At 48.5% G+C, this 13,190-nt stretch overlaps 1 protein-coding gene across 8 annotated transcripts in view; it reads left to right on the top strand.

Annotated features, from left to right (window-relative positions):
* Positions 1–134: 134 nt before the first annotated feature.
* The window catches only part of CATSPERG (cation channel sperm associated auxiliary subunit gamma), a 36,591-nt gene continuing 23,535 nt past the window's right edge, over positions 135–13,190 (top strand). For 4 of the 8 annotated variants that reach the window (XM_049900903.1, XM_049900899.1, XM_049900902.1 and 1 more), the window contains exons 1-5: positions 1,530–2,180; positions 2,275–2,328; positions 8,070–8,214; positions 8,439–8,565; positions 8,735–8,807. In XM_049900903.1, the coding sequence (XP_049756860.1) occupies positions 1,932–2,180; positions 2,275–2,328; positions 8,070–8,214; positions 8,439–8,565; positions 8,735–8,807 (648 nt within the window). In that variant the 5' untranslated portion in view covers positions 1,530–1,931. Of the gene's footprint in view, positions 162–279; positions 364–431; positions 481–1,529; positions 2,181–2,274; positions 2,329–8,069; positions 8,215–8,438; positions 8,566–8,734; positions 8,808–13,190 lie in introns of those variants that run through there. The other 4 variants (XM_049900898.1, XM_049900896.1, XM_049900897.1 and 1 more) reach the window with 4 other exon arrangements.

Raw genomic sequence — 13,190 nt, 5'->3', positions numbered from 1 at the left:
TTGAGGATGCGGGTTACCATGGAGACAGGCGCGCGAGGCAGGCGTGCCTTGAAACGGGCGGAAGTCGGTTGTGGCGGTGTGGGCGTCCATTTTGAGGTCGGGCAGGAGGGGCGGGACTGGAGCGGCCAAGTGACGGTTGACCGGTTTTAACCAAGCTACTGGTACCGCGGGGCGGGGAGAAGAGGGGTCCAGCCCGGGGCGGGGTGTGGGGACGGGGGAAGGATAGAAGGGGAGGGGAGGGGAAAGGGGAGGGAAGGGACACCAGAGAGGAGGGGACAGGCCGAGGCGAGACGCAGGGGTCGCGAAGACGCGAAGTGGGGCGATGAGGTCGGGCGGCGCTAGAGGAGGCGCGGCGGGGAGCAGGTAGGGCCAGGGCATGGAAAGGGAGGCTGAGAAAAGGGGGCGGGTGGAGAATGTCGCAGTTGGAGAAAAAGGTGAGGATTCAGAAGGCGCAGATGGAGAAGTCAGCGCTGGCGCGCGGTGAGGAGAGAGCTAAAACCCACGAGGGGTCTCGCGGCCAAAAGAGGGCCGGTGGCGAGGAGGTGCGACGCGAGAGGGCGAAAGTTGAGGAGATGCGGCGCGGAGAAGAGAGGGCCCGTGACGAGAGGGCGCGGGGCGAGGAGAGACGGAGGGGCGAGGAGAGGGCGCGGGGCGAGGAGAGACGGAGGGGCGAGGAGAGGGCGCGGGGCGAGGAGAGGGCGCGGGGCGAGGAGAGGGCGCGGGGCGAGGAGAGGGCGCGGGGCGAGGAGAGACCGAGGGGCGAGGAGAGACCGAGGGGCGAGGAGAGGGCGCGGGGCGAGGAGAGACCGAGGGGCGAGGAGAGACCGAGGGGCGAGGAGAGGGCGCGGGGCGAGGAGAGACCGAGGGGCGAGGAGAGACCGAGGGGCGAGGAGAGACCGAGGGGCGAGGAGAGGGCGCGGGGCGAGGAGAGGGCGCGGGGCGAGGAGAGACCGAGGGGCGAGGAGAGGGCGCGGGGCGAGGAGAGGGCGCGGGGCGAGGAGAGACCGAGGGGCGAGGAGAGACCGAGGGGCGAGGAGAGGGCGCGGGGCGAGAAGCTGCAGGGCAAGGACAGAGCGAAATTTGAGGAGCCGGCGAAGGGAGAGGAGAGGGCGGGCGGAGAGAAGGGGCGGGGCGAGGAGGGGACCCGGGGCCGGAAGGGGCGGGGCGAGGGTAAGGGGCGGGGTAAGGAGCGGAAGCGGAGCTTTGAGCGAGCCCCAAGCGAAAAACAGGGGTGGGGACAGGGGAAGGGCCAAGTCGAGGAGAAGATCCGGGAAGACCAGAAGAAGGGGGGGACCGGGTGCCGAACCCAAGGCCTGTGCAGGATCAAAGCAGGAAGAAAGCTAGCAGCCGAGAAGGGGCAGTGCGAACAGAGGAGGGGAGGAGCAAGAAATAGGGGCAGAGCAAAGGGCAGGTGCAAGGTGGTGACCAGGGGGAGGAGCAGGAGGAGGGGCGCGACCAAAGCGAGGAACCGAGGCGGGGCGAAGAGCAGGAGCAGAGCAAAGAGTAAGGTGGCAGGGTTCAGGAGCGAGGTGACGAGGCGGGGCGAAACGAGAAGCAGGAGCAGGGGTGTGTCCAGGAGCATCGGTAGGGGCGGGGATCGGAGTAGCAGCCGGGGTGGGATCCGGAGTAAGAGTAGGGGCGTGGCCCGGGGCAGGTGCAAGGGCTGGAGCCGGGGCGGAGCCCGGAGCAAGAACAGAGGAGGAGCCCAGAGCAAAAGCGGAGGCGGAGCCCGGAGCAAGAGCAGAGGCGGAGCCCGGAGCAAGAGCAGAGGCGGAGCCCGGAGCAAGAGCAGAGGCGGAGCCCGGAGCAAGAGCGGGGTCAGGAGTAGGGGCGGGGCGTCCTCTCTGACAGCGGCTCCGGAGCGCCGTTTTTCAGGCAGGCGTTGACCCCCAGGTTCTCCAGGTGCCGGCCAGGTTGCTCCCTGCCCGGCGATGTCCCCCAGGGTCCCTGCGGGGCGGATACCTCCAGTGTTGCAGGTGCTGCAGGCACTCCTGACGATGTTATTGGCGCCATGGAGGCTGTGGGCGTTAGATGACGAGTGCACCTGGCAGTTTGTCTTGAACCAATTCGATAGGGTAGGGCAGAACAGTGCGAGCGACCGCTTCTTTCATCAAGAACCCGTGGACACAGTGGAGAGCGTGTTCAGAACGCTGGTGGACGAGCCAATCGACTTGGAGGAGGTGAGGGGATCCAGGTTAGGCCAACGGGGCAGGGCGGGGGAGCCTGGACCCGCTCCCCGCCGGCGCTGTACATTCACTCGACTTCTCCTTGCAGAAATACCTGGGCTTCCCTTATTTCCTGAAGATCAACTACTCCTGCGAGGGAGCGGTGAGTGGGTACATCGAGACTGGGCTCATTCTGTGAGCCTCAGTTTCCCCATCTCTAACATTTTAATAGTGGTGGCACCATCTGACCCTGGGGGACCCTAAGAATTCAAGAAGACTATCCGTGTACAGCTCCCAGTACCCCACCAGGCACATAGTAGGAGCTCAAGTAGGCTTTTCTTTTTGCTGTATTTTTTTAAACAGATATAATTCACATACCATAAAACTCTCCATTTTAAAGTGTATAAATCAGTGGTTTGTAGTATATTCCCAAAGTTGTGCATCATAACCACTAATTCCAGGACATTTTCATCACCCCAAAAAGAAACCCCGTAGCTGTTAGCAGCCACTTCCTGTTACCCCCTCCCTGCAGCCACTGGAAACCACTGATCTACTTTCTCTCTCTATGGGTTTGCCTCTTCTGGACATTTCTATAAATGGCATCCTACAACTTGCAGCCTTTCGTGTCTGGTTTCTTTGACTTAGGGTAATGTTTTCAAGGTTCATGCCTTTTGTAGCATGTATCCGAACTTCCTGTTGATGGCCCAGTGTATGCTCTTACATGGATTGAGCACATTGTGTTTATCCACTCATCTATGGATGGACATCTGGGTCATTTCCACTTTTCTGGTTGATTAGAAATAAGGATGCAATGAAAGTTCCTGTACAAGTTTTTGTGTGAACATATACTTTCATTCCTCTTGGGTACATACTGAGGATTGGAATTGCTAGGCCCTGTTGGTGGCGGGGTGGTTAAGTGCTGGCTGCTAACCAAAAGGTCAGTGGTTCGAACCCACCAGCCGCTCCTGCTTCAGTAGATGACAGCTTTGGAAACCCTTTGGGGCCGTTCTACTCTGTCCTGTAGGGTTGCTAGGAGTTGGAATTGACAGCAGTGGGTTTTTTTTTTTTTTAATGGGAATTCAATGTTTAACTTTTTAAAGAAAATATTATTATGTTTTTGGTGAAAGTTTACACAGCAAATTAGGTTCCCTTTTTAACAATTGCTTGCATACCGGTCAGTGACATTGGTTACATTTTTCACCATGTGTCAGCATCCTCATTATTTCATTCTGGTTGTCCCATTTCCATTAATCTTGTTTCTCTGCTCCCCCTTACCTTCTCATCTTTGCTTTGGAGGAACTGTTGACCGTTGGGTGTCACATAGATGACTTTCTGTTTTTTTTAAAGGCACACGGTACTCCCAAGTGATATTGTTTATTTCATGAGCCGATCGTTATTTAGGTGAAAGGTGACCTCCAGGAGTGGTTTCAGTTCAGAGTTTAAAGGGTATCTCTGGGAAATAATCTCGGGGTTTCCTCTAGTCTCAACTGGTCCAGTCAGTCTGGCCTTTTTTAAGAATTTGAGTTTCGTTCTACGTTTTCCTCCCATACTATCCATGACTATCTATCATGTCCCTGGTCAGAACCGTCAGTAGTGGCAGCGGGGCGTCATCTAGTTCTGGTCTCAGGGTAGATGAGGCTGTGGTTTGTGTAGACTGTCAGTCTCATAGACTAATTTCTTCTTTGACTCTTTGATTTCCTTCTTTCCCTCTGGCTTTGGGCAAGTAGAGGCCAATAGTTGTATCTTAGATGGCTACTTGCAAGCTTTTAAGACCCAAGACGCTACTCACCAAACTAGGGTGTAGAACATAAACTTTATGAACTACATTATGCCAGTTAACCGAGTTGTCCCGTGAGACTATTGTCCTAAGCCTTCAAACCCAGTAAGCCAATGCCGTAAGGTGTTTGGTTATGTCTGCGAAGTATACATACCTGTGCTCCCAATGTGCGTAATTATATAGGTAATATACAGGTAGCACACGCTTACATGTATGCACGTGTGCCTACAGATACACCTATACATGCACATGTGGATACACACGTACACCTTCCTGTACACATGTGTGTATGCATATTTACCTATGTAACTACATGCATATTTTTAGTTATTGCTGTTGTTGCAAAATTGTATATGATATGGCATTTACCAAAAACATCCCTTATCTCTTGTGTACGTCTTAGTGTCATCATTTACCTCGGTCAGGTTGTGCACACTTCACCCACATTCAGAATTACCTTTTCTGTCACCAAAAATAACAAATGTCTACTATTTAGAGAGTGATTTTCCCTCACTCCCCCTCCCATCACTGGTAACCATCAATGAACGTCAATTTCTGTTTGTATACCTATCCTTGTCTTTTTATAGAAGTGGGATCATACAATATTGGTCTTTTTGTGATTGACTTATGTCACTCAACATAATGTCCTCCGGATTTGTCCATGCTATAAGGTTTCAAGGACTCATCATTATTCTTTATAGCTGCATAGTATTCCATCGTATGTATGTACCACATTTTATTTATCCATTCATTCTGTTGAAGGGCACTTAAGTTGTTTACATCTTTTTGCTACTTTGAACAGTGCTGCAGTGAACACAGGTGTGCATATGTCTGTTCCAGTCACTTCTGTTAGGTCTCTTGGGTTATGTTTAACTCGTTGTAGAACTGCTAAACTGTTTCCCAAAATGGCTACGCCGTCTTACATTGCTGCCAGTAATGCTACGAGTTGGCGTCAGATCGACTCAGACTCACGGTGGCCCTGTGTGTATCAGAGTAGGGCTGCGTTTCATAGGGTTTTCAATGGCTGATTTTTCAGAAGTAGGTTGCCAGGGCTTTCTTCCAAAGGGCCTGTGTGTGAACTTGAACCCGCAACCTTTTGGTTAGCAGCCAAACACATTAACCATTTGTACCGCTCAGAGATTCCTACCAGCAGTGTACTAGGGTTTCATTTTCTCCACATCCTCACCACACTTTTCATTATCTGTCTCTCTGGTTATAACCATTCCTGCTATTATGGTAGTGGTCCCTAGTGGGTGTGAAATGGTATCTCATTGTGGTTTGGATTTGCATTTCCCTGATGATGGCATCTTCTCCTGTGCTTATTGGCTATTTATATATTTTCTTTGGAAAAATTTCTATTCAAATCTTTTGTCCACTTTAAAATTGGATTATTTGTCCTTTTATGGTTGAGTTGTGAAAGTTCTTTTTATAATCTGGATACTAGTGCCTTATCAGGTTGTCTTTTCACTTTTTTGATGGTGTCCTTTGAAGCACAAAAGTTTTTATTTATATTGATATGTAATTCACCTACCATAAAATAGCACAAAAGTTTTTAATTTTGATGAAGTCCAAATTAAAGTCCATTTTTTCTTTTTTTGCTTGTGCTATTGATATTGTCTGAGAAAGCTTTGCCTAACCCAGTGTCACAAACATATATTCCTATGTTTCCTTCTAAGAGCTTTTTAGTTTTAGATTTTACATTATGTCTTTGATCCATTTTGAGTTAATTTTGGTATATGGTGTGAGGTAGGGGTCCAACTTTTACATGGGACTATTGTGGAAGAGACTCTTCTTTCACCCGTTGAATCGTCTTGGCACCCTTGTCAAAAATAAACTGACCACAAATGTCAGGGTTTACTCGGACCCAATTCTGTTTCCCTGCTCTATTTGTCTGTCCTCATGCCAGTTCCACACAATCTCAATTACGGTAGCTTTGCAGTAAGTTTCGAAGTGTGAGCCCTCCAACTTTGTGTTTCTTTTGCAAAAATTTTTGACTCAAGTAAGCCTTTTGAAAGGCAGTAGAGTGTTGTGGCCCAGAACTGGAGCTCTTGAGGCTGCAGACCTGGGTTTGAGTCTGCCATTGATTAACATTTACCTGGAGGAAGTACAACATAATCTTAACCCTTTGGGCTGTGGAGCCAGGATAATACCAAAACCAAACCCATTGCCATCAGGTCTCTTCTGACTTATGGTGACCCTATGTGTTACACAGTAAAAATGCTCCACAGGGTTTTCTTGGCTGTAATCTTTACAGATGCAGATTGCCGGGCATGTCTTCCATGGTGCCACTGTGTGGGTTCAAACTGCCAGCCTTTAGGTTAGTAGTCAAGTGCAAACCGTTTGCACCACCCAGGGAGCCAGGATGCCTGGGTTCAAATTCCAGCTCTGCCATTAATAGCTGTGTGGTCTTGGGCAAGTTACTTAACCTCTCTGTTCCAAAGTTTCTTCATCTTTGACAAGAGTATATTAACAATCATACTCACCTTACAGGGCCGTTATAAGTATTAAATGATGAAATATGTGTGAAGTACTTAGCCCAGTGCCTGGTTCATAGGAAGGGCTTAGTGAATGTTAGGAACTTCCTAGGGTGTGACCCTGGACAGGGTTTTACTCCTCGATCCTTCTTTCCTTCTCTATAAAAGTATGGTAATAATACCTTTTCTGTCCATTCCGCACCTACCGTGAATGAGACCCTCTTCTGGTTGCAGGGGCTACAGCGGTAAACAAGATGGCCAGGTTTTTTCTCATGGATTCACTCTACTGGGGAAGCAGACAATCAACAAGTACCTAAAATATCTCTGCTAGAGACAAGTGCAGAGAAGAAAATAAAATGAGGTGATATGTTAGGAAGGAGGGGTGGCTAAGGAAATCCTCTCTGAGCAGAGACCTAAATGACGAAAAGGGCAGTGACAAAGAGAGCTGGGGAGCATTCCAGGCTGAGGGAACAGCCAATGCAACGCCCTAAAGTAGGAAGGAAGCCGGTATGTCCAAGGAGTCTGAGGAGGCCTGCGTGGCTGGAGCAGAACGAGCATGGGGAGAGTGGGAAGAGATAGATCAGTGAGGAAGCCGTGGACCATAGTTAGCCCTTGGGCTTTTACCCCGTGAGATGGAGCCATGAGAAGGTTCTGAGCAGAGAAGTGATGTGATCTGACTCAGGTGTCACAGGATCCCTCCCGCTGTGTGGGGGAAGCTGTGGGAGCAGGAGATAGTGAGGCGGTAGCTGCAGTGTCCACATGGAAGATGAGTGTGGATAGGACCAGGGTGGTAGCGGCCATTGTTGCCCTGACAGAGTGGAGGCCCCGCTCCACCAGCCTTGCTCTCCTGTGATTGGGAACCCAGAAGTATGGCTGGAGACTGGCATAGTCGGCAGGATTGAAAGGGCCCTGGCCGAGGCACCCACCAGAATGCAAAGGTGGTTGGACTTTTTGCATCTGTAGCCCTGGTCCCACAGCTCTGCACGCAGTGGCTTTAGTGTAGCCCTTCCTGGGGGAGTGCCCAGGCTTTTGCTTATGCTGCTCTATACAGGGAGCCCCCTTTTCCTTCCCTCCTTCCATCTCCACTTTAAGCCCTGCCTGTCCTGAGGATCCTGGCATCTCTGAGAGGTTGCCCCTGGCTGCCCCCTCACCTTTTTCTTCAGTTCTTCCTGTCTAACTGCCTCATCCTATGCCTCCACCCTCTGGCCCCAGCTCCAGAAACTGGCTGCCCTCTGACTGGTGGGAGTGACAGAGTAGGGAAGGTGGAAGCCCAGCTCAGGTGTGGGACTGGAAATTCCTGGTGTGAGGAAAGAGGCTACTAGCAGTTCTGGGGTTCAGATGTATTCCTTCTTTACACTTTTGCACACTCCATGCTGCCCTCCCCCATGTGTTCCCTATATCCAAATTCCGTCTGAAGCCCCTGGCTCTGGATCCTCCTCCTCCAAGAAGACCTCCGTGTCTCCCTCCACAGCCCTAAACCCTCTGTCTTCTCCTAGCCTCAGCCCTCCCCCACCCCAGTCCCAATGTAGACTGTGTTCTCTGGCTGTCCCCAGCCAGCCCTGGAAGACAGGCTACTTACTAAAGGTGGGGTAAAGGCAGGGGGGACCCAGCGGCTTTCTTAAGGACATACCTGTGGGGCCATCTCGTCCTCAGCCCTCTGAGGCCCTGATCCGTAAGGGCCACCTGACGGGGCTAAAGCCGGTGGTGCTGGTCACCTTCCATTCTCCAGTCAACTTCCGCCGATGGAAGATAGAGCAGCTACAGATCCAGATGGAAGCAGCTCCCTTCCGCAGCAAAGGTGGGCCTGGGGGGTACCTGGATAGGCCATAGCCTGGTGTGATTGAGGGCTGAAAAGCGGGGATGGTAGAGGCCTCAGTGGGGTCCATGTTGTGGAGGAGAACCTGGAAGCAATCAGAGGGGTCCATGGCCTAGAGGGGGCATGGGAAACCCCAGTGTGGTTTGTGAACTGGAAGGGACCACCGGGAGACCCCAGCAGCCTCAGTGTCCCCCATCTACCAGCAGAAGCCTGCAGTGCAGAGGAGGTGTGTTCCATGGGCTGGTACACCCCCATGCCCATCAAGAACGGCAGCGTGGTCATGCACGTGGATATCAGCAGCAATGGCTTAGGGCCCATCATCCCCAGGAAAAGGTATCCTTTCCTGAGCCCAGGTCACAGGGTAGACTCTGAGAGGGACTTCCTGATCCCCAGATCCCCAAAGAATACAGGGAAGACCAAAGGGAGGGAACAGGGTGGAATGTGGTTGTGAGAGTCCTGAAACTGGGACTCTCAGCTGTGCCTGCCCTGCACCCATTGCCAGGTTCTACTTGAATATCAACGGCTTCCTGAAGATGCAGCAAGACAACACAATCCGGTTCACCGTGGGGAATGAGGTGAGGGGGCCTGAGCAGTGGGGAAAGGAGAAGACTTAGTTAAAGACTATGGTCTGTGCCTCGGGCTGGGCCGTGGTTACTGCCAAAACAAGCAGCGGATCCCACTTCCAGAGCATTTACATTGTGCCGGCCTGAGGTAAAGTGCTTTACTAAATGCATGGTCACATTAAGTCTTCAGAATGACCCGGGGAGGGGAGATACTCTCACATACCCATTTTGAAGACAAGAAAACCAAGGCCCCACAGTCTCTCAGCAGGTACATATGGAACAGAGAATTAAAACTGTTTCTGCACCCAACTGACGCCTGCACTCGTTATTTTTTTTTTTTTTTCTTCAAATAATACTGTGTTTTTGGTTTACACAGCAGTTTAGGTTCCCATTCAATTTCTCCACGAGTTATTCAGTGACATTGGTTACATTCTTCACAATGCATGAACATTCTCATCGTTTCCCTTCTGGTTCCGTTTCCCTTATCTAGTTTGTCTGCCCCTGTCTTAGTCATCTAGTGCTGCTGTAACAGAAATACCACAAGTGGATGGCTTTAACAAAGAGAAATTCATTTTTTCAGTCAAGTAGGCTAGAAGTCCAAATTCAGGGCGTCAGCTCCAGGGGAAGCGTTCTCTTTCTGTCGGCCTTCTCATCAGTCTTCCCCTGGACTAGGAGCTTCTCAACTCAGGGACCCTGAATCCAAAGGAGATGCTTTGCTCCCAGCACTGCTTTTTTGGTGGTATGAGGTCCCGCCTCCCTCTGCTCCCTTCCCTTTCCTTTTTATCTCTTAAGAGATAAAAGGTGGTGCAGGCCACCCTCCAGGGAAACTCCCTTAACACTGGATCAGGGATGTGACCTTAGTTAGGGTGTTACAATCCCACCCTAATCCTCTTTAACATAAAATTACAATCACAAAATGGAGGACAACCACACAAACTGGGAATCATGCGTGGCCCAGCCACCTTGATAGACACATTTTTGGGGGGACATAACTCAATCCATGACAGCCCCCTTACGTTCTCATCTTTGTTTTAAAGTAATTGTTGACCATTTGGTCCCATATAGGTGATTTTTTAAAGAAGCACAGTATTTATGGGTGATATTATTTTTTGAGCCAATTTGTTACTTTGCTATAAAATGACTTCAGGGATTAGTTTTGGTTTAAGTTTGAAGAGTATCTAGGGAATAGTCTCAGGGAGTTCTCCAGTCTCAACCAGTCTGGCAGGTCTGTTTTTTTTTTTTTTTTTTAGCAATTTAAGGTATTGTTACACGTTTTTCTCCCATTCTATTAGGGTCCAAGTATTGTGATGTCCCATGAAACTATGGTCCTAATCCTTCAAACCCAGAAATCCAGTCCTTGAAGGTGTTTGGTTATGCCTGAGAAGTGTCTATAACTGCCCCCTATTTGCTTTATTATATATATGAACATATGTGCATACAGTCACATAGATGCATATGTATATGCATATGTCTGCACCTATATACTCATGGAGCCCTGGTGGTGCAGTGGTTAAGAGGTTGGTTGCTAAACAAAAGGTCAGCAGTTTGAATTCACCAGCCACTCCTTGGAAACCCTATGGGGCAGTTGTACTCTGTCCTATAGGGTCTCTACGAGTCAGAATTGACTCAACAGCAGTGGATTTGGTTTTTGGTTTCATATATACACACATATATACATATCTATACACATATATCCCTACACATCTGTCCGTTTTTCGTATTGCAGTGGCTTACATGTTGCTGTGATGCTGGAAGCTATGCCACCAGTATTTCAAATACCAGCAGGGTCATCCACGGTAGACAGGTTTCAGTGGAGCTTCCAGACTAAGACAGAATAGGAATAAGGACCTGGTGTTCTACTTCTGAAAAAACTGACCAGTGAAAACCTTACGAATAGCAGCAGAACATTGGTATAGTGCCAGAAGATGAGCCCCTCAGGTTGGAAGACACTCAAAAGACGACTGGGGAAGAGCTGCCTCCTCAGAGTCGACCTTAATGATATGGATGGAGTCAAGCTTTCGGGACCTTCATTTGCTGATGTGGCATGACTCAAAATGAGAAGAAATCACAGCTGTAAACATCCATTAATAATCGGAACATGGAACGTATGAAGTATGAATCTAGAAAAATTTGAAGTCACCAGAAATGAAATGGAATGCATAAACATCGATATCCTAGGCATTAGTGAGCTGAAATGGACTGGTATTGGCCATTCTGAATCGGAGAATCACATGGCCTACTATGCCAGGAATGACAAATTGAAGAGGAATGGTGCCACATTCATTGTCAAAAAGAACATTTGAAGATCTAGCCTAAAGTAGAGCGCTGTCAGTGATAGGGTAATATCCACATGCCTACAAGGAAGACCAGTTAATATGACTGTCATTCAAAGGTATGCACCAACCACTAATGCCAAAGATGAGGAAACTGAAGACTTTTACCAACTTCTGCAGTCTGAAATTGATCAAACATGCAATCATGTTACGTTGATAATTACTGGTGATTAGAAAGCAAAAATTGGAAACAAGGAACAGTAGCTGGAAAACACGGCTTTGTTGATAGAAGTGACTCTGTAGATCGCATGATAGAATTTTTCAAGACCAAAAACTTTTTCATTGCAAGTACCTTTTTGTCAACAACCTAAATAGCGACTATACACGTGGACCTCACCAGATGGAATACATAGGTATCAAATATGACTGCATCTGTGGAAAGAGACAAAGGAGAAGCTCAATATCATCAGTGAGGACAAGGCCAGGGCCGACTGCGGAACAGACCATCAACTGCTCGTATGCAAGTTCAAATTAAAGCTGGAGACAATTAGAACAAGTCCACGAGAGCCACAGTACCTGGAGCATGTCCTTCCTGAACTTAGAGACCGTCTCAAGAATAGATGTGACTCATTGAACACTAGTGACCCAAGACCGATGAGTTGTGTAATGACATCAAGGCCATCATAAATGAAGAAAGCAAAAGGTATTAAAGAGGCAGGAAAGAAAGAGAAAAACAAAATGATGTCAGAAGGGACGCTGAAACTTGCTCTTGAACGTACAGTTGCTAAAGTGAACTGATGAAGAGTTGAGCACAAGATTTCAAATGGCAGCTTGAGAAGACAAAGTAAGGTATTACAATGAAATGTGCAAAGACCTGGAGTTAGAAAACCAAAAGGGAAGAACATACTCAGCATTTCTCAAGATGAACTGAAGAAAAAATTCAAGCCTTGGGTTGGAGGATTGAAGGATTCTATGAGGAAAATATTGACCGATGCAGGAAGCATCAAAAGAAGATGAAAGGAATGCTTAGAGTCACTGTACCAAAAAGAAATTTTCGATGTTCATCCATTTCAGGAGGTGGCATGTGATCAAGAACCAATGGTACTGAAGGAGAAGTCCAAGCGGCACTGAAGGGAATGCCAGAAAACATGGCTCCAGGAATTGACAGGCTCCCAATTGAGGTGTTTCAACAAATAGATGCAGCGCTGGAGGTGCTCACTCATCCACGTCAAGAAATTTGGAAGACAGCTTCCTGGATAACTGACTGAAAGAGATCCATATTTGCGTCCATTCCAAAGAAAGTTATCTAACAGAATGTAGAAGTTATCAAACAATACTAATTTTGCACACAAGGAGAATTTTGCTGAAGATCACTCAGAAGGGGTCGCAGCAATGCATCAACAGGGAACTGCCGGAAGTTCAAGACAGATTCAGAAGAGGACATGGAATGAGGGGTATCATTGCTGATATCAGACAGATCTTGACTGAAAACAGAATACCAGAAAGATATTTATCCCTGTTTTATTGGCTGTGCAAAGGCATTCAACTGTGTGGATCATAACAAATTATGGATAATATCATGCAGAATGGGAATCCCAGAACTCTGAATTGTGCTCCTGAGGAACCTGTGTATAGACCGAGAGGCACTCATTCAACAGAACACGGGGACACTGCCTGGTCTAAAGTCAGGAAAGGTGTGTGTCAGGGTTGTATCCTTTCACCATACCTATTCACTCTGTATGCTGAGCAAATAATCTGAGAAGCTGGAATGTGGCGTGAAGAAGAATGGGGCATCAGGATTGGAGGAGGACTTATTAACAACCTGCAATATGCCGATGACACAGTCTTGCTTGCTGAAAGTGAAGAGGACTTGAAGCACTTACTGATGAAGATCAAAGACCACAGCCTTCATTATGGATTACACCTCAACATAAAGAAAACAAAAAATCCCTGTAACTGGACCAATAAGCAACATCATGATAAATGGAGAAAATATTGAAGTTATCAGGGATTCCATTTTACTTGGATCCACAATCAATGCCCATGGAAGCAGCAGTCTAGAAATCAAATGACGTATTGCTTTGGGCAAATCTGCTGCAAAAGACCTCTTTAAAGTGTTGAA

Source organism: Elephas maximus, chromosome 11, assembly GCF_024166365.1.
Source record: "Elephas maximus indicus isolate mEleMax1 chromosome 11, mEleMax1 primary haplotype, whole genome shotgun sequence".
Lineage (NCBI taxonomy): Eukaryota > Metazoa > Chordata > Mammalia > Proboscidea > Elephantidae > Elephas > Elephas maximus.
The sequence above is the reverse complement of the archived record's forward strand: the minus strand, read 5'-3'. Positions and strand labels throughout refer to the sequence as shown.